This window comes from Equus przewalskii, chromosome 2, assembly GCF_037783145.1.
Source record: "Equus przewalskii isolate Varuska chromosome 2, EquPr2, whole genome shotgun sequence".
Lineage (NCBI taxonomy): Eukaryota > Metazoa > Chordata > Mammalia > Perissodactyla > Equidae > Equus > Equus przewalskii.
This window is the reverse complement of record NC_091832.1, coordinates 7,193,094-7,219,711: the sequence shown is the minus strand read 5'-3', so window position 1 is coordinate 7,219,711 and position 26,618 is coordinate 7,193,094. Positions and strand designations below refer to the sequence as shown.

Sequence of the window (26,618 nt, the reverse complement as noted above, 5' to 3'; positions counted from 1 at the left end):
ATATTTACAATCCCATGTTCATTGCAGCATTATTGACAAGAGCCAAGATATGAAAACAATGCTAATGTCCATTGATAGATGAATGCATAAAATAAATGTGGTATATACACACAATGGATTATTCAGCCTTAAAAAGGAAGGAAATTCTGCCATTTGCAACAACATGGATGAAACTAGAGAATATTATCCTAAATGAAATAAGCCAGTCACACAAGGACAAATACTGCACGATTCCACTTATATGAGATCTAAAATAGTCAAACTCAGAAGCAGAGAATTGAGCAGTGGTTACCAGGGGCTGGGGGGAAGGAGAAAATGGGGAGCTGTTCAATTGGTATAAAGTTTCAGTTATGCAAGATGAATAAGTTCTCGAGATCTGCTGTACAACATAGTGCCTATAGTTAATACCGTATTTGCACTTAAAATTTTGTTAAGAGAGTAGATTTCACGTTAAGTGTTCTTACCATCAAAATAAAGGGGCAGAGGGGACATAAGGAAATTTTTGGAGGTGATGTGTCTATGTCTATTATCTGAATGGTGGTGATGGTTTCACGAGTGTTTGTATATGCCCAAACTCATCAAATTGTGTATATTAAATATGTGCAGTTTTTGTATATTATACCTCAATAAAGCTGTTTAAAAAAAATAGACCCAAAGCTTTTACAGTGGCCTCCAAGGCCCTACACAATTTGGTCCTGCCACTAACTCTCTGGCCTCATCTCTGACTGCTCTCGCCTGCTGGCCCTGCTCCAGCTGCACTGGTCTCCTACAGTCCCCGGAATGTGCCAGGATAGCTCTGCCTCAGGGCTTCTGCATTTGCTGTTCCTTCTGCCTGGGATACTCTTCCTCCAAAATATACCCTACCTCCTTCCGGGTTTTACTCAAAAGTCCCTTGCTCAGTGAGGCTTACCCTGACCATCCTGATTAACTTGTAAACACCCCCCTTCCTCCTTCCCTTATCCTGCTATATGTTTCTCCAGAGCATTTATCATCAGAGAACACACTGTATACTCTACTTGTTTGTTGCCAGTCTCCCCCTTAAATCCAGCAGAATGTGGGCTAGGGATTTTGTCTTTTGCTCTCACTGCTGTTTCTGTAGCACCTAGAACAATGCTTGGTGTGTACAATGTAAACACTACTGAATGAATGAGTAAATCAATGAACAAACACATAGAAGAGAAGCTTGGTGTGGCCAGAATGGCTAGAGCACATGGTACATGGAGCAGAGGCAGGGGCTGTGGCAAGGACACGTGGGAGGAGGCCAATCACCTCAGAGCAAGAACACTGCACAAAGCACACTACGCTCACCCCCTCCCTTAACGTCTGCCCCCAGACTTAGCTCCTGTCCATCCCTTGCTTAGGATGTCTCGACCACACCCTCTCCCTCTCTCCCCAGCCTGCAATGCCCCCCCGCTCCCCACCTTCTTCCCAGAGGCCTTTCCTACCCAATCTATCCAATACTGAACTCTTGCTTTTAAACTTCTACTGTATTCACTGAGCACCACACATTTTAGCTCTTATTGTTTTCTAAATTGCTTTACCTCCCCAGCTAAACTGCATGTGCCATCAGGGCAGGGCTCAGCCAAAGGGGTCAGCCACCAACCACTGCAAATTCAGTTCAGGACTCAGCGAAAGCATTCAGCTGGATATTTGTCAACTCCTAAAAAGGATGCATAGTCTAGCTCAGACCACATCCGGACTCTTGGCTACCACAAATCAACTCTTGAGAGGAACGGAGTTAATAATAATAAAAGCTACCAATTAATGATCATTTACCATTATGTAGCAGGCACTAGGCTAACCATTATCTTATTTTATTCTGTCAACAACACTATGTGGTTGTTACTAAAAATATCCTTATTTTAGAAAGAAGAAAGTGAAGCACAGGGAAGCAATGGGACTTGAACAAGATGACAGTGGCAGAAAGGGGTTTGGAGCACAGGTCTGGCTTACTCCAAAGGCTGTGCTCTTAACCACATGCTAGACTGCTTCCTGAACACGTAGGTCATTGCAGGAGATGTCAGTATACTGCCTGAGTCCAAAACTGAGGTCCACCCGGACCATAGAGCCAGAAGAATGAGACAGAGAGCCAGGCCTCTGAGGATGTTATTATCTGCTAGAACCAACGCTCATTACCTTAAGGCCACCTCCTCCACGGGGTCCTCCCTGATGCTCTCAAGCTGAGAGGGAGGCATTCCCTCTCTGAACTCCCTTAAAACTTCCTGTATCTCTCTCAAGGTATCATTCATGTCGGTAGCATCAGTGATATTTGTGTACCTGTTATAACAGATCTCTTACTACACTGAGTGCCCCTTAGACATAGGGATGTTGTCTCACCAGTCTCTGCAGAGTCCACCACAGCCAGGCACATAATGGGTCCTTGAAAGCAATCGTGCTTTTGCATATGTCTCTTCTTCTGCTTGTAAAAATCTTCCCTAATATTAACCTGAAAAAAACTTACTCATTTGCCAACACCCAGCTCAAATGTCCCCTCCTTTGTGAAGGTTTCGATCCCTTCCCCCCCTTTCCCTGAGTTCCTACAGCACTTTCTTCATGTCTTTTTTATATGGTTTATATTTTATTGTAGCTGTTTACTTGCCCTCTTATGACAGTGCCTGGCACATAACAGGTACATGACACACATTTATTGAATGAACAAATGAATGTATAAATGGCTGGTAGGTTATTTCTTTTTCTCCCACACCAATTTGGGTGGAGGGAAGGGAGTGGTGGCCCCAAAGAGTGGAGGCCCCTTGAAAAACCAATCAGGATTGCAGGTTAATTCATGTGCATATTACAAAGGCAGACTATGCCCGCAATTCTGATTTGACTTCCCATAGTCTTTGTTGTGATTTTAAAAATCAGATTAAACCTCCTCCAGCAGATGGCTCCTACAGGCTTGGAGAGATGAAAGTGTCAACATGTTTCTGCAGCCACACCAGGAGACTTGCTGCCTAGAAAAATCAATTCTGATTATCATAAGAACTAAGTATGGGATGTTGTACACAGGCACTGTCTCCACATTCCTGGAGCCACAGGGACCTGTCAGAGCCCGTGTCCCTGCTCAGCCTCGAGCCTCTTCTGTGCTGCCCATCAGACTCTCTGTAGGGCCCCAGCTTATGCGCAGGTGGTCAGCTTTTACCTTCCTGAGGTGGCGCAAGGAGCACTGGAATGTGTTAGGAAACCTGGCAGTGGGCCCTTAGTACAGTGCATATCTCTCTCTGGACCTCAGCCTCCTCAGGTTAGAACACAAGAGCCCAAGATGTAATGAGCTCTAAACTCACAGGCTTGTTGGCACCTAACAAGGTGACAGGCATTCTCAGCGGGCAGTGTGAGCCTAAGACACAAACAGCACCTGTTTCAGGTAGTTAGCAAGAGGGGCTATTACCAGAGGGGACAGAACTTGAGTTACAGCCTTGAAGGATAGGGAGAATTTATGTTAGATCTTTTCCACGTTATCAATAGATGCCATGGTAGTCGGAATAATGGCCCCCAAGGACATCCCCAGAACCTGTAAATACGTTGCAGGACAAAAGGGACTTGCAAATGTGGTTAAATTAAGGTTTTGAGATGGGAAGGTTATCCTGGACTATCCAGCTGAGCCCATGGTAACCACAAGGGTCCTTACAAGAGAAAGGCAGGAAGGTCAGAGAGAGAGATTGGTAGATGTTACACCTCTGACTTTGAAGATGAAAGAAGGGGCCCCAAGAAAAGGGGTGCAGGCAGCCTCTAGAAGCAGGAAAAGGTAAGTTAACAGATTCTCTCCTGGAGCCTCCAGAAGGAATGTAGACCTGCCAGACCCTGATTTTAGCCCAGTGAGACCCATTTTGAACTTCTGACCTCCAGAGCTGTAAGATAATAAATTTGTGTTGTTTTAAGTCACTAAGTTTGCGGTGACTTTTGAGAGTAGCAATAGGAATCTAATACAGATGCCCATTAGACAGCTGCCCAATGTCACATAATAATACATTATTCCATATTCTTAAATTCTAGGGGAAAGTCGATCTCTCTAGGTGTCCTAGTTTGCTTCTCTTAACCAGAACAAGAGAACTATGTTACTCATCTTATTTCACTTTTGGAGCTCAGGGTAAATTCAGTCTCACTAGTTCCTGAAGAGCAAAGAATGTATCGTAGTCATATTAATTTCTCTATCCCCAATGTCTGGCATAGTAAATATTTGTTAAATGACTGCTCAAGAGCCACAATCCTCCTTAGGCTAGGTTTCTGGTATTATTATCTTTCCATATTTCTAAGCTCTATTACATTTTATTGTACTCTCATATTACTCGTCCTAAGATACAGGTCTTTGACATCCCCAGATTTAATATTCACTAATTTAATATTATAAGTGACACTCCAAAACCATGTGGTGACCTAATTTCATCAAGGCTGCTGTGTGGGAATAAGCTGGTTGGCTACTGAGTGAACCTAGCTAACTTCCCACAGCCCCATCTCACCTGGTCTTATTCTTAGCTCCGGGTTACACTGAGAGTCACTCTCACTGAGGAATTTAAGACTCCCACGAACTCTCTTAAGACTCCTATTTTTCCCAGCTTTTGCCATTATGCCCAATCTTGCCTTAGACTTGATGTTTGGTTCTACCTGTCTCTTTAATTATAAAAAGAGCTGTTGGAGGAAGGACCCTCCCCTCCCCCTCCATAAGGAAGACTGTCCATGGAGATAGAGACTTCCACTGCAGACCTAGGTGGGAGGCTTCAGGCCTTAAGAATTAGTAGTTCTGGGCCACACGGACTTTGACCCTGGGAGCATGTTGTATGAGCTAATTGCAGCTAGCAACCCACGGTGGTCTGTGATTGGGTCTGTATGTCTGTCTGACTCCAGTGTGAAGTATTAGCAAGCTCCACTTCCCTGAAGACTTGCGCCATGTGCTTCATCCTAGCTTTCAGCAATAATAAGGCTGCCACATTACTTCCCATCTCTCTGACTCCTGCATCTCTCTTGCAGTTGGTTTCAAACTTAAATGGGGAAGAAAAGGAGTATCAATTCTTGACCCTTCCTAGAACCTTAATAAAAACTCTTATTTGATGAGTGTTGCCTCCGTGCCAGGCACTACGTTGGTGCTTTATACACATTATCTTTTAAAAATCATCACCAACACAGCAAAACATGTAGAATAAAGGAGGTACACACAAGTAGCACAGTGACTGAGGGCTTCAGAGGAGGGAGTTGAAGAGAAAGAAAGAGGACGGAGAACGGCGATACCAGGACAGGCCCAGGAGGAAGGATAGTGGTCTATAAGTCCTTCACAAACAGAGAGTTCTTGAACCCTCAATAGAAGAATGCTGGACATCAGCCAGTCCATTCCCTGGTCTTTATACAAGTATCGCCAGACACATGAGACACTCCCATCTTAAAAGTCTCCTTGATATGCAGGTCACCAAAAAAGCCTCACTGGTGAGACTGGAAAGGAGGATATTCTGTTTTTCCACAATAGAGGGTCCTGCCACCATGTCCTCTGACAGGGACCAGGCCTGGGGTGAGCCAGTGTGTTGAAGGGTGATGACCTTCTAAAGGCTAGGTTGGGGCCGGCCCAGTGGTGCAGTGGTTAAGTTCACACATTCCGCTTCAGTGGCCTGGGGTTCGCCGGTTCAGATCCCACGTGCAGACCTACATACCACTAGTCAAGCCATGCTGTGGCAGGCGTCCCACGTATAAAGTAGAGGAAGATGTTAGCTCAGGGCCAGTCTTCCTCAGCAAAAAAAGAGGAAGATTGGTAGCAGATGTTAACTCAGGGCTAATCTTCCTCAAAAAAATAAATAAAAAATAAAAAACAAAATAAAAGACTTTTAAAAAATAAATAAATAAAAAATAAAAGGCTAAGCTAGCCTTTTAAACCATAATTAGAGTTGATGTTGAACCCCAGCTGCAAGCCCAGGGATGAGACCTAAGTCAAGTTCAGTGATATCTGAGCTTTGAGTCCCAGTGCCTGAGTTTGAAATAAATCTATTCTTTTCCTTCTGGGCCTTTATCACAGATGAAATTAGATATTTTTTATTCTCATACTTAGTGTCTATCTCTCCTACTAGAGTGTACACTCCATGAGAGCAGGAAGGGTGTTCCCCCACAGCTAGCACAATGTCTGGCACAGAGTGAGCACCAGATAAAAGTGTACTGAATGAATGGACGAATGAAGTTTACTGTTTGGTTCCACTCAAGTAACTTGACTTCTCTGGTCTCAACCACCCATTAAGGAGATAACTACCTCTCTTGGTCAGAGGGAAGGTATGAAAGACACAAAGAATGATTTAAAGTACACACAAGAAGAATCACATTCACATGTAGCTGACGATATCCACAGTCCTTTGTATCTACCAAAGGCTTCCTATTTCTCCTGGGCTTTCCCTTCTATTTCCTCACCTGACCCTCACAACAACCCAGGAGGCAAGAAAAGCAAGGCTTATTTTGTCCACTTGATAGTTGGGGAAACAGACCCATGGAGGGGAAGGGTCGCTCCAGATCACACAACGACTGCAAGGCAGAGCCAGGACTGGAACTCAGGTCCCCAGGGTCCTAGGTCAGCTCAGTACTCCTGCAGAGCCCCAATTCTTCCCTTGACCAGCACTAGACACAACAGCCTCTGCAATGGTCCCCACATGGACGTAGTGGACGTCCCTCTCCCACTCTTCTCTTCCCACAGGGCTCCAGTGGTTGCTTGGCAACCAGCAACCAGCAAGCAGCAGTAAGTGGCCTCTAATCTGGTCTGTTGCTGTGGAGTTACCGAATCTCCCTCCCTTCGCACCTGTGTGCGCTCTCACTCCCTACTAAAGAGATTTCTCCCCAATTCCCACCTCCCCAGTAAGATTCTCTTCTCTGATCTATCATAATTAACCTCTCAGGAAACAGAGGGGACTCCCAGGGACCTATGTGGTGAAGGAACCCAGGGAACAAGGCATTACCAATGCCTTCAGCATCCAACATCCCCCAGAGATGAGAGAATCTCCTTTTGTGAATGGTGCTGCTCATAACCTCCTCTTCCTCCCTCTCCACCTTCTACCCTGACAATGGCTTTCTGAAATCCCCTGGGAGAAATCAAATGGGATGAAGGAATTTAACTGAACACTTCATACAGTGCTGGTGAGTCCCTGGATGCTGCTCCAGCACTCCTGGAACCACAGGTGGAAAACTTGGGAGGGGACCTAGTCACCCTTTGCATGTGAATCAGGAGCCTAACATTACTGCATTCCTAATACCTGCCAGGCACAAGACTGTGTCATCACGTGTAGTGCACCACCCCGCTCCAGCCAACAAAGCTGTGAGACTTTTACAGTTGAGGATGTTGTCTGCTCATGGAAGTGAAGTGACTTAGCAAAGCTCACACAGCTTTGGTAAAATCATGGAACTTTTGTATACAGAAATAAATATATATAAGTAGCTATAGATAAGCAGATATGTGTTCTTCCCTCTCTCTACACAATTAATTGATCATCAAAACTTGTAAATTCTAGTCCTAAATCTTTCTCAAATCTCTCTCCCCATTTCCATCTCTTATGTTATTTTGACGTTGTCTTAGTGTTACGGACTGAATATTTGTGTCTCCCCAAATTCAAACTTTGAAGCCCTAAGGCTTAGTGTAGTTATATTTGGAGATGGGGTCTCTACAGAAGTAATTAAGGTTAATTGAGTTCATAAGGGTGGGGGTCCTGAGAGCTCTCTCAGTCTCTCTCCATGTGCATGCACCAAGGAAATTCTATGTGTGCACACAGCATGGAAGCCGTCTGCAACCCCAAGGGGAGAGCTCTCGCCAGACATCAAGCCTGCTGGCACCTTGGTCTTGGACTCCAGAACAGTGAGAAAATAAATTTCTGTTGTCTAAGCCACCCCGTCTCTTATATCGTGCTGTAGTAGTCTGAGCAGACTTATACCCTTAGTTCAGGCCCTTATAATTTACCCAAACCAATGGTTTCTTTGTCTTACTTTCATCTACCCTCCAAACTGAAGGCATCTTAAAAAATGCAGATCTGATCTTTTTTTTCTTTCTGAGGAAGATTAGCCCTGAGCTAACATCCACTGCCAATCCTCCTCTTTCTGCAGAGGAAGGGTGGCCCTGAGCTAACATCTGTGCCCATCTTTCTCTACTTTATATGTGGGACGCCTACCACAGCATGGCTTGACAAGCAGTGCCACGTCCGTACCCAGGATCTGCACTGGCGAACCCCGGGCCACTGAATCAGAATGTGAGCACTTAACCGCTGTGCCACCGGGCCGGCCCAAATCTGATCTTTTTAAAACCCTTCTATGGCTCCCCAATGCTTATGGTAGTGGTCTCCAAATATATCCCTCTAAGTAAGAAAAATGTAGGCACAGCACCCACAATATTTGTATATTTACTTAGATTATATATATATCTACTTCTGTACACAAAAGATGTTAAAATACATTAAAATGACATAAATAATATTTAAATGTTTACATTTTAACACATTTTAATACATTTATGTAATGTATCTATGAATAGTACAGAAAACTTTATTTTTTGCTATGGAAAAGCACATACACACAGACACAAAAACTCTAATTTTTTTTTTAGCAAAAGCAATGTGATTGATCATGTCAGCTCTAATTAGATCATCATTGATTTTACCTCAAAATGTGGCTGACAATGAACTTGTGCCAGGAGTTGGAGAAACGTCAGCCATTTTCTTGGGCTCACTCAGGCTCACTATAATTAGCATTGTCTTCAATCAGAGGTTTCTTTGCAAGACTCTTTTAAAGCCATAGATCCACTGTGAGGGTTCATTTAGTTAAAATTAGGTAGTATAATCAATAAATCCACTTAACCAGACACAGGAAAACTGCAAAAGCTCACGGTGGGCTGAAAATGAATGAAGGAGTGAAGGAGCCACCACTGCCAACCCCTCAGGAGGGCAGAATGTCTCCCCCTACCTGAAGAATTTTCAAGCGTAAGGTATGTGACCATCTGATGTGGAAATCAAATGAAGACATCTGTGTTAATCCATATAGTAAACATGAGCAAAAATTTATTTTGTATTCATAGATAAAAGTAAACTCTGTTTCTCCAGCTCCCTAAGGAGTCTTCAGGCACGTGCCCTCTGGCCCATGGCAAGAATCTTTTGTTTGTTGTGCAAGGTCCCCCTGACCTGCAAGCTGCCACCTGATAGGCTCTCCAGCAAATTTCTCTCTGAGCACCCCCTCCCTGCTCTCTCACAGCCCTGCTCCAGTTTCACTATATTGCTCACCATGCCGCAAATATCCTGTGCTTGCACCCTCTCCGTGCACTGGCTGCAAGGGGGATGTGAGATAACACAGTGGAAGCACTCACATATAATAGGTACTTGATAAATGCTTACGGATTCTCAACCTGAAGAAGTTACACTAGGTCAGTGGTCCTTCAATTTTAGCCTGCCTCAAAACCACCTGGAAGGGTTGTTAAAACACGGATTGTTGGCCTTGCCCCAGAGTTTCTGATTCAGTGGGTCTGGCTGCCTGAGACTTTGCATTTCTAAGCAATTCTCAGGTGACGCTGATGCTGCTGATCTGGAGACCACACTTCTAGAACCACTGAACTAAATGGTCTGCATAGCTTCTTGCATTTCTAATAATTTATGACTCCCCAATGCTTTAGATAGAGTTTAAATGAACAAAACAAACTTTACCTCTATATAAATTAATGTTTAACATCATCATAAATGGAAATGTGGGCTCCATATGACCTAACATGCACAGTGTAGAGAAAAGACCACATAATTTAGAATCAGGAGATCTGAATTCGAATGCCACATTGTAGCTGTGTGGTCAAACTAACGCAATTTAATTAATCTCTGAGTCTGAATTTTTTTCTTCTGTAAAACAGGGTGTATTAAAATAAAATCTGCCTCATGGGGTCAATTGTGGGATAATATATGGAAATAATTTGTTAAAAGAAAAAGTACTATACAGACTATACCAATAAGATATATGCACAATATATTAATGTACATTTAACAGGTAGAGTGGACAGATTATAAACAAACATGATTTGAATACTTTAAATGACAGATTTTCCCAGTGTTAAAATTCATTACCGAAAAGTATATGATCTACACGTTGCTGTATCATCTCAAATATGTACATATTTTATTAGTACACTGGTAGACACCAATAATAGAAACTGTGGTGGCAAGTTTCCAAGATGGTCTCCCAATGATCCTCACCTCCCTGTATTCATACCTTTGTGTAGATCCCTCCTCCACTGAATCAGTGACCAATAGAATACACTAAGGTTAAGTAATAAGAGACACTGCCACTTCCTCTTTGGTTTCCTTGCTCTCTCCCTCAGGGAAGCCAGCTGCCACGCCATGAAGACACTTAAGCAGCTCTGTGGAGAAGGCCAACTGGGAAGGAACTAAGGCCTCCTGCTAACAGCCAGGAGCAGACATGTGAATAAATCACCTTGGAAGGGGATCCTCCAGCCCCACTCAAGCCTTCAGATGACTGCAACCCAAGCCAACATCCGGCTGTAACCTCCTGAGAGGCCACAAGCCAGAAACCAAGACACTCCCGAATGTTTGATCCACAGAAACTGTGCAATAATGATTATCATTGTTTTAAGCCAGCAAGTTCTGAAGTGATTTGTTACACAGTGGTAGATTATGGATACAGTAGCTAACATTTATCGCGTATTTACTATTTTCCAGGAACTATGCTAAGCACTCAACAGCCCTATGATGTAGACGCTATTATAATACCCAAAGAGAAAATGGTGGCCCAGAGATGTTAAATGATTTGGTCAAGTTTCCATGAGCAGTAAGTGACAGAACTGGAATTTGAACAGGTCCCTAACTCAAAAGCCCAGATTCTTGGTTGCTCATTTACACAGGCCAGGGTAAAGATTCTTGGATGGCTAAGCAGCAGAAGCAACCGAGCCCCCAGAGGAGAGTCAATTTGTATAAAACCAGCAAGCGGCAGCCCAGGGGCCAGACTGGCAGCAGCATTGGCACCAGAGGCCATATGACCCAGAAGTTCCAAACTCCCAGCCCCTGTGCTGGCAGACCAGTTACCTCTTAGGACAATCCTGCCCAAGATGCCCAGGACTCACCCAGATCTGCAGCTTCACTCGCTTCTCATGGCGGTAGACTGTCTTCACCTTGAAATCGATGCCCACAGTGCTGACAAAGGCTGGAGTGAAGGTGTCATCAGCATAGCGGAAGAGAAAGGAGGTCTTGCCAACACTGCTGTTGCCGATGATGAGCAGTTTGAACATGTAGTCAAAATTCTGGTCAGAGGCATCCTTGACTCCGGCTTTACCATCAGTCACTGAAGCCATCTGCAGGAGAGACTTGTGGTCACTCAGGAACACACTTCCGGTGTCACCCTGAGTCATCAATCTTTTAATGGTCACCCCACCATTCACACACTCACTCCCTACCTCAGTATCACTGAGGAAACACGCACCACTCAGGATCACCCCATCACTGCACCTGCCCCAAATGTTGTCTCAGGGTTGGGGTGGAACCCAGCTCCTCCCATTCATTTCTTCAGCAAATATTTACTGAGCACGTTGCTCTGGGTCAAGCCCTGTGCTGGGCATGAGGAATACAAATATGAATCAGACATGGTGTCTGATCTCTGAGTGGTTCCAGATTACTGTAAAAAAGCATGTAAATGCAGAGTCACAAAGCAGCAGATAAGTGATAAAGACAGAGGGAAGCCTTAGCTGAAGAAGCCCACAAGAAGCACCTAACCCGACCCGGAGGTGTGGTAGTCAAGGAGAGGCTCTTGCAGAAGGCAGCTCCTGAGCTGAGGAGTTTTGAAAAAAAAGAAGCCAAAACAGCAAACACATGAACATTTCAGGAAAGGCCCAGAATAGGGCCATCATTCCCACTTCAAAAACGGTTGTACCTCCTCACAGCTCTAAAGATGAAGCCCAAACTGTTCAACTTGACAAAGAACCAACTAACAAAAGAATAAACTCTCTAAAATTTATTTTCCCCTAAGCCTTCTCCCACCAACCTGTGCTATTTTATACCAAATTACACGCTTTACTCCTAATGTGCAATGTTATCTTTCGCTTTTGTCCCTTTAGACGTGTATTCTTTCTTTCTGCCTACAAAGCTCTTCTCCTCCTAATCAACTCTGATTCATCCTTGGAGATCCACGTCGTCCCCCTTCCTGTGCATGAAGAGGCACGCACCCCTGCCCGTGCAGCCAGGGCACTCTAACAGCACGTGTATCATCTCAGACTGTTTACTATTCCGGCTCCTCCTTAGACTGAGCATCTAAGACTTAATATACTTCATTTCTGCCTCCCTAGCTTCTAGCACAAGTCCCAGCACCTAATCCACGTCCGCACCCAGTAAATGTGTGCTGAATTAATAAAGTCATATCATCACTCGGGGGCCCAAACTCATCATCTGGAAAATGGGGAGAACAACTTCTGCCCTGCTTTTCCCACAGGGCTATCACAGAACTTAAATGAGAAAATGATGATTAAGACATTAATAAACTGGTAAATCCCACACAGTTGTGAACATAACTCATTATTATTCCAAATCCTTCAAAGCCTAGATCCTTTATTTATTTGTTCATTCGCTCATTCATTCACTCACCCAGCAAGTATTTATTATGTGCCAGGCCTTCCCTGAGACCCCAGCCCTCTCAGACCTGCGACCATCCTCTCCTTTCCTAGAACACTCTGGAGCTGAACTCCATAATCTGGCACTTGGTCCTATGGTCTTGAGTCTTTAAATTGTATCTTCTACATCTTACCAGCCACAGGTACCCTGCTTCTCCACCTGCAGACTCTCTTTGTGCTCAGCACTGGGTACATGGATGGGCTGGGTGAGTGGTAAGGAGGGTGCAAGGACAGCCCTAATATGAGATAGTGCCCAAGGTGTCACTCTCCTTAGGAATTCCTGCTTTTTTCCCCAAAGGAAAAGAGAGTGAGACTGGTGGATTTAGCTCTATCGGCCTCTCAGGTGAGCTGTAAGGACAAGGAGCTGACAAATGTAGAAGGTTTAAAGCCCTCTTGAAGAAAGGTCAGACACACGTGGGATTATTAGCAGCCCTTTAATAACACTTCCTTGAATATGCCGACACTAGCCTCTGGTGGCCTCTGTTTTTCCTTTTCTTTCCTCCCAGCTTCCAAGCCTTTATCTGAGACCCTCAGCTCCATCCCTGTATCAATCTGCCCAGTGACAAGGCTCACCAGGTGGGTGTGGAACATGCCCAGGACACTTGGAAACTGAGGCGAAGCATTTCCATGGAAGAAGAAAATGAGATTGGAGAGGAGGGTGCCATTGCCTGCTAAACTGTCTCATTTTCCTGACATCAGTTTTTATGGTACAAGATGCAGAACTTGTTTCAAGAACTGGTGATTCAAAGGAATTTTGCTTTTTTCTACCTAAAACATGGGAAGCAACCACAACGACCTCACACCACCCTCTGCTCTGTTGCCAGTCATCTTTGTTTGTTTACAACAGAAAATTTCTATTTTGAAAGTATATATTCATTATGAAAAATTAGAAAAAAACACGTGTAAGAAAAAATTTTTTTAATTACCAGACATCCTACCCCACTCAGAAACTGCCATCTTTAACATTTTAAGTGTATTTCCTCCCTTATTTTTTCATGCAACAAAATGCCATCTATTTAAATTATAGCTTATTATTTGTTCATTTAAAAGGTAACACATTGAAAATAATTCAAACACATTTTTACTATTTGCAAGTATTACTTTATCACTATCTGTAGTTTGCATTACTATCTTAATTTTTAGAATAAAAAATAAATAATATGTAAAGACTTGAAGGTAAGACGTGAAACCATAAAACTCCTAGAAGAAAATACAGGCAGTATACTCTTTGACATCAGTCTTAGAAGCATCTTTTCCAATACCATATCTACTCGGACAAGAGAAACAAAAGAAAAAACAAACAAATGGAACTATATCAGACTAAAGAGCTTCCGCAAGGCAAAGGAAACCAGGAACAAAACAAAAAGACAACCCACCAAATGGGAGAAAATATTTGCAAATCATATATCCAACAAGGGGTTAATCTCCAAAATATGTAAAGAACTCATATAACCCAACAACAAAAAAACAAACTGATCAAAGAATGGGCAGGAGATCTGAACAGACATTTTTCCAAAGAAGATACAGACAACAGGCACATGAAAAGATGTTCAACATCACTAATCATTAGGGAAATTCAAATCAACACCACAATGAGATATCACATATACCTGTCAAAATGGCTATAATTACCAAGTCAAAAAATAACACATTGGAGAGGTTGTGGAGGAAAGGGAACCCTCACTGCTGGTGGGAATACAAACTGGTGCCACCACTGTGGAAAACAGTATGGAGATTTCTCAAAAAATTAAAAATAGAAATACCATAACACCCAGCTACCCCACTACTGGATATTTACCCAAAGAACTTGAAATCAACAATTCAAAGAGACTTATGCACCCCTATGTTCATTGAAGCATTAGTCGCAATAGTCAAGATGTGGAAGCAACCTGAGTGCCCATCAACGGATGAATGGATGAAGGATGTGGCATATATATACAGAATGGAATACTTAGTCATAAAAAAGACAAAATCACCCTATTTACAACAACATGGATAGACCTTGAAGGTATTATGTTAAGCAAAATAAGCCAGACAGAGAAAGACAAACACCATATGATTTCACTCATATGTGGGAGATAAACAAACACATGGACAAAGAGAACAGATTAGTGGTTACCAGAGGGGAAAGGGGGTTGGGGATGGGCATAAGGGGTAAAGGGGCACATATTTATGATGACTGACAAACAATAATGTACAACTGAAATTTCATAATGTTATAAACTATTATGACCTCAATAAAATAAAAAAATAAATAAATAATATGGAACCTAAAGGTTTACAGTGAAAAGTAAGTCTTGCTTCTGCCCTTATTCCCAATCCCCAGTTCCCCTCCCCAGAGGCAAATGTTACCCATTTATGTATCCTTCAGAAATAGTTTTTACATATAAAAGCATAGAGTTCTGTTTACATTTGCTATTTATATATAAATGATAGTATACCATACATTCTAGTCTATATCTTCTAAGTATATTTTAATAGCTTTAAATTAAAATATACTTAAATATTAAGTATATTTTAATAACTTTCATTAGTTTTGTATCCTGCTCCTTTCCACTTAACATTATATCATGAATATTTTACTGAGATTTTAAAACTCTTCATAAATATCATTTCAACTGGCTACATTATATTCCATCCTATGGCTGTGTCATATGACTGATTCTTTAATGTTGTACATTTATTTTTCTATTCTTAATTTATTATAAATTTGAGTACAATGACCATTTCTTTACATAAATATTTCTTCACTTTCCTATTTATTTCCTTAGGAGAGATCCCTAGAAATGGAACTCCTGGTCAAAGAGTAACTTTACTAAAACACAGATTTGATCCTTACCTCAATTTCATGTCCTTTATTTATTTTACCCTCTAAATAAACCTGGGAGATAAAACTGGGAGGACAGTAATTATTATTCCCATTTGACCAAGAAGGAAACTGAGGGCCAGGAATTAAGAGGATTTGCCCCAGACTCACAGCTAACAGCTGAGACTAGATCGAATACCGGGCAGTGTTATGGGAAAGTTCAAAATCACTGCTCTATTCCTCAGCTGAATTCTTGGGCAAGAAATATTGCCTCTCTAAGCCACAGCATTTTTACCTTAAAATAGAGAAAATACCACCTACTTCACAAAGCTGTGGTACAAGTAGAACGAGCAGTTACCATATGGAAATAACCTGGCATGATTTCTCGGCCCATGGGAAGGACTCAAATATTACTTCACTGGCCCCTTTAATTCACTTCTACAGTCAAATCTTGTTCAATCTTGCTCAGCTGCCCTCTCCCTAATCTGAGCTCCATTATTTGAGCTTGTTTTACGATTAACTGTCTGCCTCCCCTTCTGGATTCAGCTGAGTTTTATCCATCCTTACATCCTGTCATCACTGGACCTATAGTAAATACTTAGGGCATGTTACTCCTTTCAATAAACATTTATTGAGCCTTTGCCATGCACCAGACTTTTGATGTCAATGTCGTACGATGGGTCTTCATTTTTGTGATGCAGCTGTTTACACTCTTAGACTGCTGGAACTATAAGGGATTTTGGAGTGGCAGCTTTATCATAATAAAAGACTGGCTGCTGCTCCCAGCTTTCCCGGTAATTCAATGTATGGACTTGGGTAAGTCACTTAAACTGAGCCTCAGTGTCTCATCTATGACACGATAAAAATACCTACCTCACAAGGCTGCCTTGAATTTTACATAAGAGAATGTATATAAATGTGCTTTGTACACTGTGTTGAGAAAAATGCACATGGCCTCGTGTAGACTAGCAGGAAACATGCCTGTCTTTATTAGCAACATCGGCTACAGCTGTGAGAGTGGGGCGTGAGGCAAGAGTAAAAAATAGATTCAATGCCTGGTCTGATCCACTCCCCTTATTTTACAAGTAAAAAAAATTAAGGATCCACAAAGAGAAATGATTTGTCCACGGTCACACAGCAAGTCAGTCGGAGTGTCATGACTAGAACTTTTGTTATCAAATGACTTCCAGATTGGGCTGGGTTTAGGGAAAATAAAAACCACAACAGGGGGCCTCCTTGGGGGCGCAGCGGTTAAGTGGGCACGTTCCACTTCAGTGGCCCGGGGTTCTCCGGTGTGGATCGCAGGTGCGGACATGGCACCGCGTGGCAAGCCATGCCGTGGTAGGCATCCCACATGTAGAGTGGAGGAAGATGGGCACGGATGTTTGCTCAGGGCCAGTCTTCCTCAGAGAAAAGAGGAGGATTGGCAGATGTTAGCTCAGGGCTAATCTTCCTTGGGGGGGAAAAAAACAATTTTAGGATGAGTAAAGAAGCATCCCCAGCACCCTGAGCATCTCTTTTCTAGCACTTGCCACACTGTGCTGTCAAATTCTGTTTCTGTGCACACAGCATAGCCTTCCCAGGAGTGGTGTGAGAACACGGAGAGGCACAGGGCCTAGAGGTTCAGTCGGAAGGCACGTTCAGACAGAAGCCCCCAAGGCGATCTTCTCAGGAGGTGGGGGCAGGGGCTGCACAGACATTTCCAAGCGAGGCAAAAAGCATCCCAGCAGGCAGCTGCCTGAGGCGGATCTGAGCAGATGGGTCACTGCACAGTGGTGCGTGCAGAACCGCATTTGTAAGATAAGCATCAATCAGATCTTCCCTCTCTTTTGTGGCAGTCACATAAATGATAGAGCTGGGTAGCTCACTGTCTCCGTGACAAGCAAGATAGATGAAGGCCTAGGGACCATCTGGGAAGTCGTCCCCGGTCCCAGGCTAGGGGAAAGAAGGAAATGGCTCCTCCAAGGGTTGATGTGAAAAGCAAACAACGCTTTCAGTCTCATAGGCAGCAGAAATAAGCACCTACGGAAGAAGCCAACTTCAGGCAGGAAAGAGGGAGAAGAGGCGGAGAGAGCCCTAAAATCCAGCAAGAAGAGATCAACTGAAGACAAGTAGTGAAGTGAATGGAAGAACTTCTCTTTTGATGAGAGGAGCATAAGATTGAGTCAGAGAGACCAGTGTTGAGCTCTGGCTCTCTCAGCACTTGTATAACCTTAGGCAGATCAGTTTCCTCATCTATAAAAAGTTAATAAAATGACTTCCTGGCAAACTGTTCTAAGAATTAAAACCAGTATATGGGAGAGTGCTTTATAAACCCCTGAAATTTTTGTATGTGTGCTTCATAGTTTCTCCTACCAAGTCATGCTGGGTAGTGGAAATAGCCTGGAGTTCCAAATCAAACAAACGAGATTCACTTTCCAGGTCTATCATTTATTAGCTGTGGGACCTTAGCAGGCAATTTTACATGAGACACAGTTTCCTTGTTGGTAAAACAAGCATTGTTGGGAAGATTATAGTCAATGTGGGTAAAGCATCTAGACGGTATATGATATGTAGCAGGTGCTCAATAGATGTAATTCATCTTCCTATTGGGAACATTTATTAGTAAGGATAGGGAGAGAGTTGGGCAAATGTGGACCTGACCCTACAATATGCAACCTCCTCTCTAAAGCCATATTCTACTAACTTTTCTAATTCAACCTTTCTTTATACCATTCCCCACTGCCAACCTCTCACCACCAGCCCACCTCCTCATGGTTTCCCCAGGTCTCTTAGAGCCACAGAAACAGTATCATAATAGCTACCATTTATTGAGCGCCTACTGAATGCCAGCCACTCTACTAGGTGCATTCTTTCTTGCATAGAATGTAGGCACACCTGCATAATAATCTTAGTGGCCTCTCTCTTTTGTACTGTCCTTCACAGTCCACAAAACTCTTTTCACCCACATTATCATATTTGCTTCTCACAACAATTCTTGGGGGTGGATGAGGAAACTGAGGCAGGAGCACCACCAGGGGTCAATTGTTCATTCAATCAACATTCACTGAGCACTACTGTGCGCCAGGCCCTGTGCTGCACTCTGGGGAGACGGAGAGGAACCTCAGAAGTTCTGAGCTGAGAGGAGAAACCTTTGTTTAACATCTTCTACAGGTTACTGATGCTTCCCTTCAGATCATAACCTTAAGAAAATGGAGATTTCTTGGACTAGAGATTACTTTAGATTTTTGCCTTTTCCCATAGTGTTTCCTTTGATAAGAATACGTCTTCCTTCGCTGCTAGCTAAACCCTTCATGACCAGGAAGGCTTCCCTTACCCGTGGCCCTCGGCAAAATGTCTCTCCTCTGGCTAACACAGTGCCAGGACTTCCACTACCATAGATAGGGCTTTTCATGGACTTCCATTGTCTTCCTCCCTTTATAGGCAGAGAAGAGGTGAGCATCCACCTGTGCACACACACATCCACTCCTTTTACCCTCCCCCACCCTTTCCATCTGGATTCCAGGAGGTTGGGATGGAGGGCCCTGTCTTTCTCCCACCCTCCTCCACACCTCTATTAGCTTCCAGAGGCTGTCACCCGGCCCCCCTAAAGCCCATTCTCACACTTGGACTCCAGAACAGAGCTGCCTGTGGATGAATTTTTCTCTCCACGATTCTCTTCTTGTCTATGATCCCAGGTGGCAGTGTGACAAGGTCCAGTGCCTGTGCGCCCTCCTCAACCTTCTGAAGAGCTAAGACACAGCCAGCACCTGGGTGCCCACGGACTCCACTCCGGGCTCCCATTCATTATCCTTCCACTCTCACCCCACAATCCACACCTGGCCTCCTCCCCAACCTGACCCAGCGCTGCCCCCACCCTAAACTCTCCAGGTTCTGTGACAGATCCTCCACTCCCGGCCGCCAGACCCCTGCTCTATTCCAGCGCCTCTCCGCCCCGCACCCTGCCCACAACTCGGGCGCCCACCGCCCATATCCAAGGCCACTGCCCTCTCCCTCCACCAGCTCCCCGCCCCCTTCCTCTGCAGTTGGGGTAGACCCAGGCTTGCCTCCCACCCTCCTATTCCTCCAGGCTTCTCGCCTCCAAGCCCCACCCCTCGCCCCCGACTCACGGTTACCCGCCTTGCCCGTCGGCAGCTGGGCTCCGCAGCCTTTCCGCTCCCTGCTCTCCACACTCACGTCCCCGCTCCCCTTTACCCTCTCCCCGACCAGCACCCCACTCCCACCCCGCGCCCCTTCCCCTCGTCACCTCACTCCTCTCCAGCTCAAAACGACCCCCGTCGACCCAGTCTCCTCCCCTGCACGCTTCCCCCTTGCCTGGCTCCCTCAACCCTCTCGCTTCAGCACCCCCTTCGCCCCTCGGCGGCCAGGTCCCCTCTCCCCGCGCCGCCCCCTTCAGCTCCCTCCTTCCATCTCCGCCGACCCCAGCGCCCCGCGTTTCCCCCTCTGCGATCCCTCGCTGCGCTCCGGTGGCTGCTCACCCTTTTCCCCAAAGCCGGGGCGCCCTCTTTCTGGCCCCCCTACTCTCGCTGCCCCTGCCCCGGCGGCTCCCCCGGTCCGGGTGGCCACCCAGCGCCCCCTCCCCGGGCAAGCACCTCGCTCACCGCCGCGGCGCCCCCTCCTTAGCGGCCTCCCCCGGCCCCTTCTCCTCGGGGGCCCCTCCGCCGCCCTGCGCTCCCTCTCAGCGCCGCTCGCGGTCCGCAGCGCCCCGCGCCGGGATCGGTCCCCGATCCTCCCGGGCGGGCGCCGGGGCCGCGCCCCTCACCTGGGACTCCGGGCGCGGGACGAGCGGCTCGCTCCCCGGCAGCAAAGCGGGACGCTGGACCTGGTGGCGGCGGCAGGCGCGGCGGGGTTCGCGGAGACGGCGGGGCGGGGTGGGTCTGGTGCCTAGAGCCGAGACTTAGGGCTGAGCCTCGGGCTCCGGCTCGGCTCGGCTCCGGCCGCGTCCAGGCCCCACCCACGCCCCGCCCAGGGGCGGAGTCCGTGCTCGCCCCGCCCCGGCCACAGAGCAGGGCAGACGGAGGGAATCCTCGGTGCCTTGAAGGCCCCGAGCTCCCCAATATCTGGGTGACTATCGTGATTCACGTTCATTCTCCCGGCCTCGTTCCATAGGCTGAACTTACAGGGGTGATCAGAGAGTTTTGATGATAACGTAGATGATGATGGGTACCGAGCTTTGCCATCTCGAAAGCAGTTTCCTGTCCGTCATCTCACTTCATCCTCACAAAGCCCAGGGAGAGAGGCGGAACCTGGACTGCTGACGACAAGAAGAAACTAAGGCAGAAACCTGGGCATTGTCCTCCACCCTGTGCACCGCTTCACGCCCCACATCCCATCAGTCTAGTAATAACACCTCCTCAACATACCCTGTCCTGCCCTTCCTCTCCTGCGCCACCGCTCTCACCCTCATTCGGGCCTCATCACTTCTTGCCTGGACAAATGTAACAACCTCACTCTCCACCCCATCCCCTACACCAGCAGGCTGAGTGATTGTTCTCATGTGACCGTGTTACCATCAACGTTGTTGAAACAAAACAAAAACTTTCAATGGCTCCTCATTAGGAGCAGTTGCTTGAGTGAGAAAACGTTCTGGCCTGGTCTTTAAGAAGTCCCATCTATGCCAGGGGAGGTAGGCATGGAGGCAATTAGCGCTCCACCCTCCCATCCTGATGTGGGCTTCACACAAGGTCTTCCTGAGGTCACAGGAGCCAGCTGCCAGCTTTGGTTTAGAATCGTTGTCCTTCCACACACTCTTCACCCATCCCAAATCTTGGAGGTCTGAGTGAGATACCAAAACCACTTTTTCCCCAAGTTCCATTGTTACCCTGTCCACAATTGGTTTCTGCAACGTGGGGAACCACCCAACTGACAGCCCCTCTGGTTGTCTGACTTCTCTCTCAGTCTCATACCGTTCTCCCTCCCTTTCACTCACCTTGCCACTGCCCACCTCCCTGGCAGACCTTTCCATTGTGCCCTCTAGAACCCTGTTCCTTTGTCAACAAACTCTCCTACACCCTCTGCTTCTTCAGAGAGTACTCAGGTAACTTTTTTGCCTTTATTGAAACTTGACCCTCCTCTGGGACCTCTAGTAGCCCTCTGCAAGAAGGCTTACTATCCCACTCCCCACACACCATAAAACCAGGGGGTGGGGTCAGCATTGCTACCTCCACCCTAGCACAAAAATTCCTTCCCCTTTGCTCTCCAGCCATACGGCCTTCTACCCCCCTCATCGAGGACGTCACTGACGCCCACTTGCTCCTTATGCATTGAAAATTTCAGCTCCTGGCCCACAGTTGTCCTCATTAGCCCCTATCTTGCCATGCTCCCAGCGACTTCAGTAGCTATGTGGTTTCCTGATTCCTCAGTCTTGGTCTCCTCTTCACATCACCTTGGCCACTGACTCCCGTGGTCACATCCTGAACTCTTAATCACCCAGAGCTAGTGCCTCTGTGATCTCAAAATCAAGTATCCTCCCCTGCCTGCTCCCTCACTCCCTTTCTCCCACAAGGCCTACTTTCCTCATTTCAAAATGGGTGCGATGATAATGGTTCATTCTTCACAGGAATAATGAGATAACGTATAAAACCATCCTTTTAGAGTCGTGAGACATTATGAGAACAGGTGACATTGCCTTTATGTGGCCTTAGGTCTTCTGATTACTTTCCCCTTCTCCTTCCCCTGAAAGGCCATGTAGTAAAGTGGAAAAAGTACAGACTTGCAGCCAGACAGATCTGGTTCTCAATCCTTATTCCTCCACTTGCTTGGTGTGTGATCTTTATGCAAATTATCTCATTTTTCTGAATTTGTAGAAATAGCAATAATGAGAGCTACCTCTCAGGGTTGTTGAGAAGATCAAATAAGAAAATGAGATAGCGTCTGGCAAGCATGTGATAGAGAGCCAGGCACACAGTAAGCACTCAGTAAACAGGAAACATTGGTTATTATAACAACAAAATTCTATTTTTAACCACAAATGCCTTCCAAGAAGGATAGACCCTAATGCACAAAAGGTCCTTTTGTCCTACTCAGAGACTTGAGGGGTGTGGATATGTAAGTGTGGGAGGAGAGGGGGGACACTAAATACTCTGTGTGAAAAAGGGAGGACAATTTGGAACTGACCTGGCAAAACAGGAGGGAGAGATCATAAAGAGAGATAGGAGGAGAAAAGGAAAAGGTGAGCAAGAAAATCAGCGTAATGGTAGGTGTTACATGGGTAAAAGGTCAGAGGAAACCCTCCCATGGCAGGTGGACAAAAGAGTGTTTAAGCACTGGAATGCACAAAATGGGGTAAGTTGTTTGTTGCACAATGAGGTAACCACTTTCTGTGACACTCAAGACTTTGGAAAAGGCCATTACACTCAGGAATGCTTTCTGAGAGAGGGGAGTTGTGAGTGTGAGTGAGTAGGGATGTTGAGCAATGCGCTTTGTTTTTCTGAGTTGAAAAAGGAGACCAGAGAGAGACTATGAGAGCACAAGCCCTTGTGGAATTTGCAGAAATCTCCAGGAGGGCTTCAAACTTACAAGGGTTCTAAAATGTGAAAATTGAGGTTCAAACCCATTGCACTTAGATCTTAAAGGGGCAGAGAGGTCACATCTGATCTTTGGGCTGTATCATTTACGCCCCCAGTGCTACCCTCCTATTGACTAGCAAGTGACCACCAGAGGGAAGAACAAAATAAATCAAATTATGTTGGACTGTCTTCACTTCCAGATCCAAAGGCCCAAGTAAGAATAGGAAGATAGACAAAATTCTACCTTTGTTTGAATCAGATTAGATAGCAATGATAATCATGAAGACTCAAAATATACTGGGCTCATTCACATCTTTTATCTCATTTAGTCCTCAATACAATCATGCAAGGTATGGATTGTCATCCCCTTTTTCTAAATGAGGAAGCAGAAGTCAGAAAGTTTGTGACTTGCCAAGGTCACACATCTGGTAAACGGTAGAACCAGATACCAGGTCTGTCTGACTCCAAGTTCAGGGTTCTTTCTATTTGACCCCAGAATATTGACTGCTCAGTGAAGACATTGTAATTGAGTTGTACAAAAAAAATTTCCTTAAATCTTTTCTAGTTGCCGGAGTAATCAGCCTTCTCCAGCTCCTGGTTTTTACATGAAATATAAAATTGATGCTTTTTATTGAAATGAAAATCGGTCACTTAGAAAAGGTAGTAGCAGAAGCGTGGATGTCATTTGGAATGTCCAAATCTTTACAAGATTCAAGTCTACACCCCAGAGTGAGTTCCTCATGGCCAGTCTAGGAACTTAGATGTGTTGACAGGTCAAGTGTTTTCATCTGACCCCTTCAGGGAGTTGCCTCATGCAGTGGGGGAGCTGGAGCTGGTGCCGGAAGGTCACCAGAACCTGTGAAGCAGCTCTAGAAACATAGGATTCCATGCAAGGAGTGGCGAGGATGGACCTGGAAGGAGAGGTAAGGGCCAGATGATCTAAGGTCCGTAAATCATGTTAGAGATTTGAGAATTTACCTTGCAAGCAAAAGGTTTAAACAAAGGTTGCAAAGGCATGCAAGAAAGATAGCTCTGACAGTAGTGGGTATGACAGCTGGGATGGGAAGGGTAGGGAGCAGGAAGACAGGAGATAGGGGACAGAGTTAGAGATTTCTGTAACAATCCAGGTGAGAGATGAAGAAGATCAGAACTCATGTCATAGCAGTGGGGAAAGTGGAAAGTAGAGGGATTTGATATTTACAAATATCAGGAGGTAAAATCCCCTGGGCTTGGTGACAGATTAAATGTGAGATATGAGGGAAAGGGAACCGGCATAAATAACCAGGTAGACATTGAAGCCATTAATTGATAACAGGGGCGCAGAAGTTGTGTCAGTTACTTATTGCTGCATAACAAACCACTCCCAAAAATTCAGTGGCTGAAAACAGCAATAATTTATTATTTCTCTCAATTCTGTGGGTGGCTGAATGAGCTCATCTGCTGGTTTTACCTGGGATCACTCATGAGCAGCATTCAGCTGGAAGGTCAGCTGCACTGGAATGTCTAAGATGGCCTCCCTCACAGGTCTGGCAGTTGGTGCTGGCTGAGGGCTGGGTATCGTGGTTCTTCTCCATGTTCTAATCCACCAGGAGGCTAGACCAGATTACACTGTGGTCTTGGGGCAGCATTCCATGAGGGTAAATGCAGAAGATACAATCTCTAAAGGCCTGGCCTCAGTAATGCATAACATCACTTTATTCTATTGGCCAAATTGAGTCACAAGTCCATCCTAGATTCAAAGGGGTGGAGAAATAAACTCCACCTCTGACTAGGAAGAAGTGCAAAGGTGCATCAGAAAGGGGCGTGGATCCAGGGAAGGGAGGAATCTATGGCTTTTAACCAATCTACCACAGGAGTGGGAACAGATGTGGACAATGAGAAAAAATAATTATCTCAAATGACACTTCATGCACTAATCACTCCTTCTTCTCTGTGCTTCAGTTTCTTTATTCATAAAATAACTGAGTGTCTGGGTCCATTCTCTCCACCTGCATCCGTTCATGAGGTGAAACTTGTTCAAAGACATACTGAGGACACTGCCCCACCCCAGGGCACACCACTGTCATCAGGGGTGGAATCTCACACACACAAGGGAAACATTCAATATGTCAATAGTCAGAATCCAGGTCCCACCCATCCTCCCCCACCTCTCCCCCTCCCACCCTGCCAATCCTTCTCCAAAGCATATTCATTCTACCTCCTGAGACCATGTCATTCCTTCCTCTCCGTTCCACGGCTACAACCTCCTCACTGTCCTACCCCCACGATGGCCTCCAGTCTTCCCCTGTAATCCACACTGCACTCTGCATCAGAGGACCCTTCCTAAACCCAGTCTAAAATGCCCCCCTTTGCCCTATTCTGAAGCCCACCTGTTTAATAAGCACATATGGCCCCTTTGGTCTGGCCCCACCTACCCCCTAGCCTCATTACTGGACACTTCCCCATCACGCCCTAAGCTCCAACAACATTAAACTACTTGCAGTTCTCTAAATGTGAACTGCTCCATAACATCTCCATGAATTTGCATCTGTTTCTCCCTCTACCTGGAATGCCATTCACTCATTCATTCATTCATTCATTCACTCACCCACACAGCAAATATCTCCTGAGTACCTACTATGCACAGGGATGAATAACAAACGGTCCCTGATCTGAAGTTGCTCAGTGTCTGGTGCAGGATAGCAGGCTATAAGATGCACTTGTCTGAGTTCCACAAGTGCAAACACCACACTACTACCCAACAGGGTGCCTTCTGGATCCTTCTTGGAAGGGGCTGGAGATATTTGCTGAATAACTAGGCATATGAATATTTACAAAGGATTTCTTGCATCCCATCTCATTTAACTTTCACAATTAAACCCAAGAAGTGGAGGCTGATTCAAACCATCTTGCATGTGAGGAAGAAATAACTTGCCTGTGGTTTCTTAGCTACTGAAAGTAGGGAAAGCCAGGACTGCAATCAGCCATATCAATGACTTTGGCAAGACATAGCTGTTTCCTCACTGTGGGATGTGTCATCAGGGAGGAGCCTGAGAGTTAGGCTAGGCCCCATGCTGGGATGCAGGTCCTGGGATGCAAAGTTGAGACTTAAGCTGAGCCTTCAAGGATAAGTAGGAGTTAAACTCATGGAGAAGAAACCCAGGCAGATGGACCAGAGTGAGCAAAGGCCCAAAGGTGTAAAGTGATCTGAAGTCTTCAGGGAACTACAGAGGTTGTGAGTCTCTGGAAGCACAGGCATGACAGGCACGATACAGGTGATGAGTGAGATGGGAGGATAAGTCGGAGTCAGAGGTGAGCCAGGGCTGGGGGAGCCATGCTAAGGATGACAGACTCAATGACAGGGTGATGCAGAGCTGTTACAGGGCTTTATCCAGGGGGAAGACTTGGCCAAATTCATGCTTTAGAAAGATCTCGGCTTGCACAATGGGAGATGGACTGGAGGTTACAAAACAGGGGACAAGGAGGCCAGAGCAATGAAGTGACTTCAAAGGACATTATGAGACCTGAGCTGGGAGATGCAGTGGGACATTAGAGGGACGAAAAGGACAAGATTTGGTGACTATTTGAATGTAGATAGGGAGAATGGAAATTGAGGCAACTAGGAGAGCATTCTGACTTGGGTGGTGTCATTCCCTATGAGCAAAGGAACAGAAGAGACAGCAGTGGGGGAAGTGGGGTCAGGAAGAAGCAGAACAAAAACGCAGTGGTTAAA

The 26,618-nt window shown here is 45.5% G+C and overlaps 1 protein-coding gene across 3 annotated transcripts in view; it reads right to left on the bottom strand.

Moving 5' to 3' along the window:
• Positions 1-20,630, bottom strand: part of RAB3B (RAB3B, member RAS oncogene family) — a 68,167-nt gene extending 47,537 nt beyond the window's left edge. Inside the window, exons 1-2 of one of the 3 annotated variants that reach the window (XM_070609645.1) lie at positions 20,519-20,630; positions 11,057-11,284 (exon numbers count right to left, since the gene is read on the bottom strand). In XM_070609645.1, the coding sequence (XP_070465746.1) occupies positions 11,057-11,284; positions 20,519-20,578 (288 nt within the window). In that variant the 5' untranslated portion in view covers positions 20,579-20,630. The other 2 variants (XM_070609646.1, XM_070609647.1) reach the window with 2 other exon arrangements.
• Positions 20,631-26,618: the final 5,988 nt, after the last annotated feature.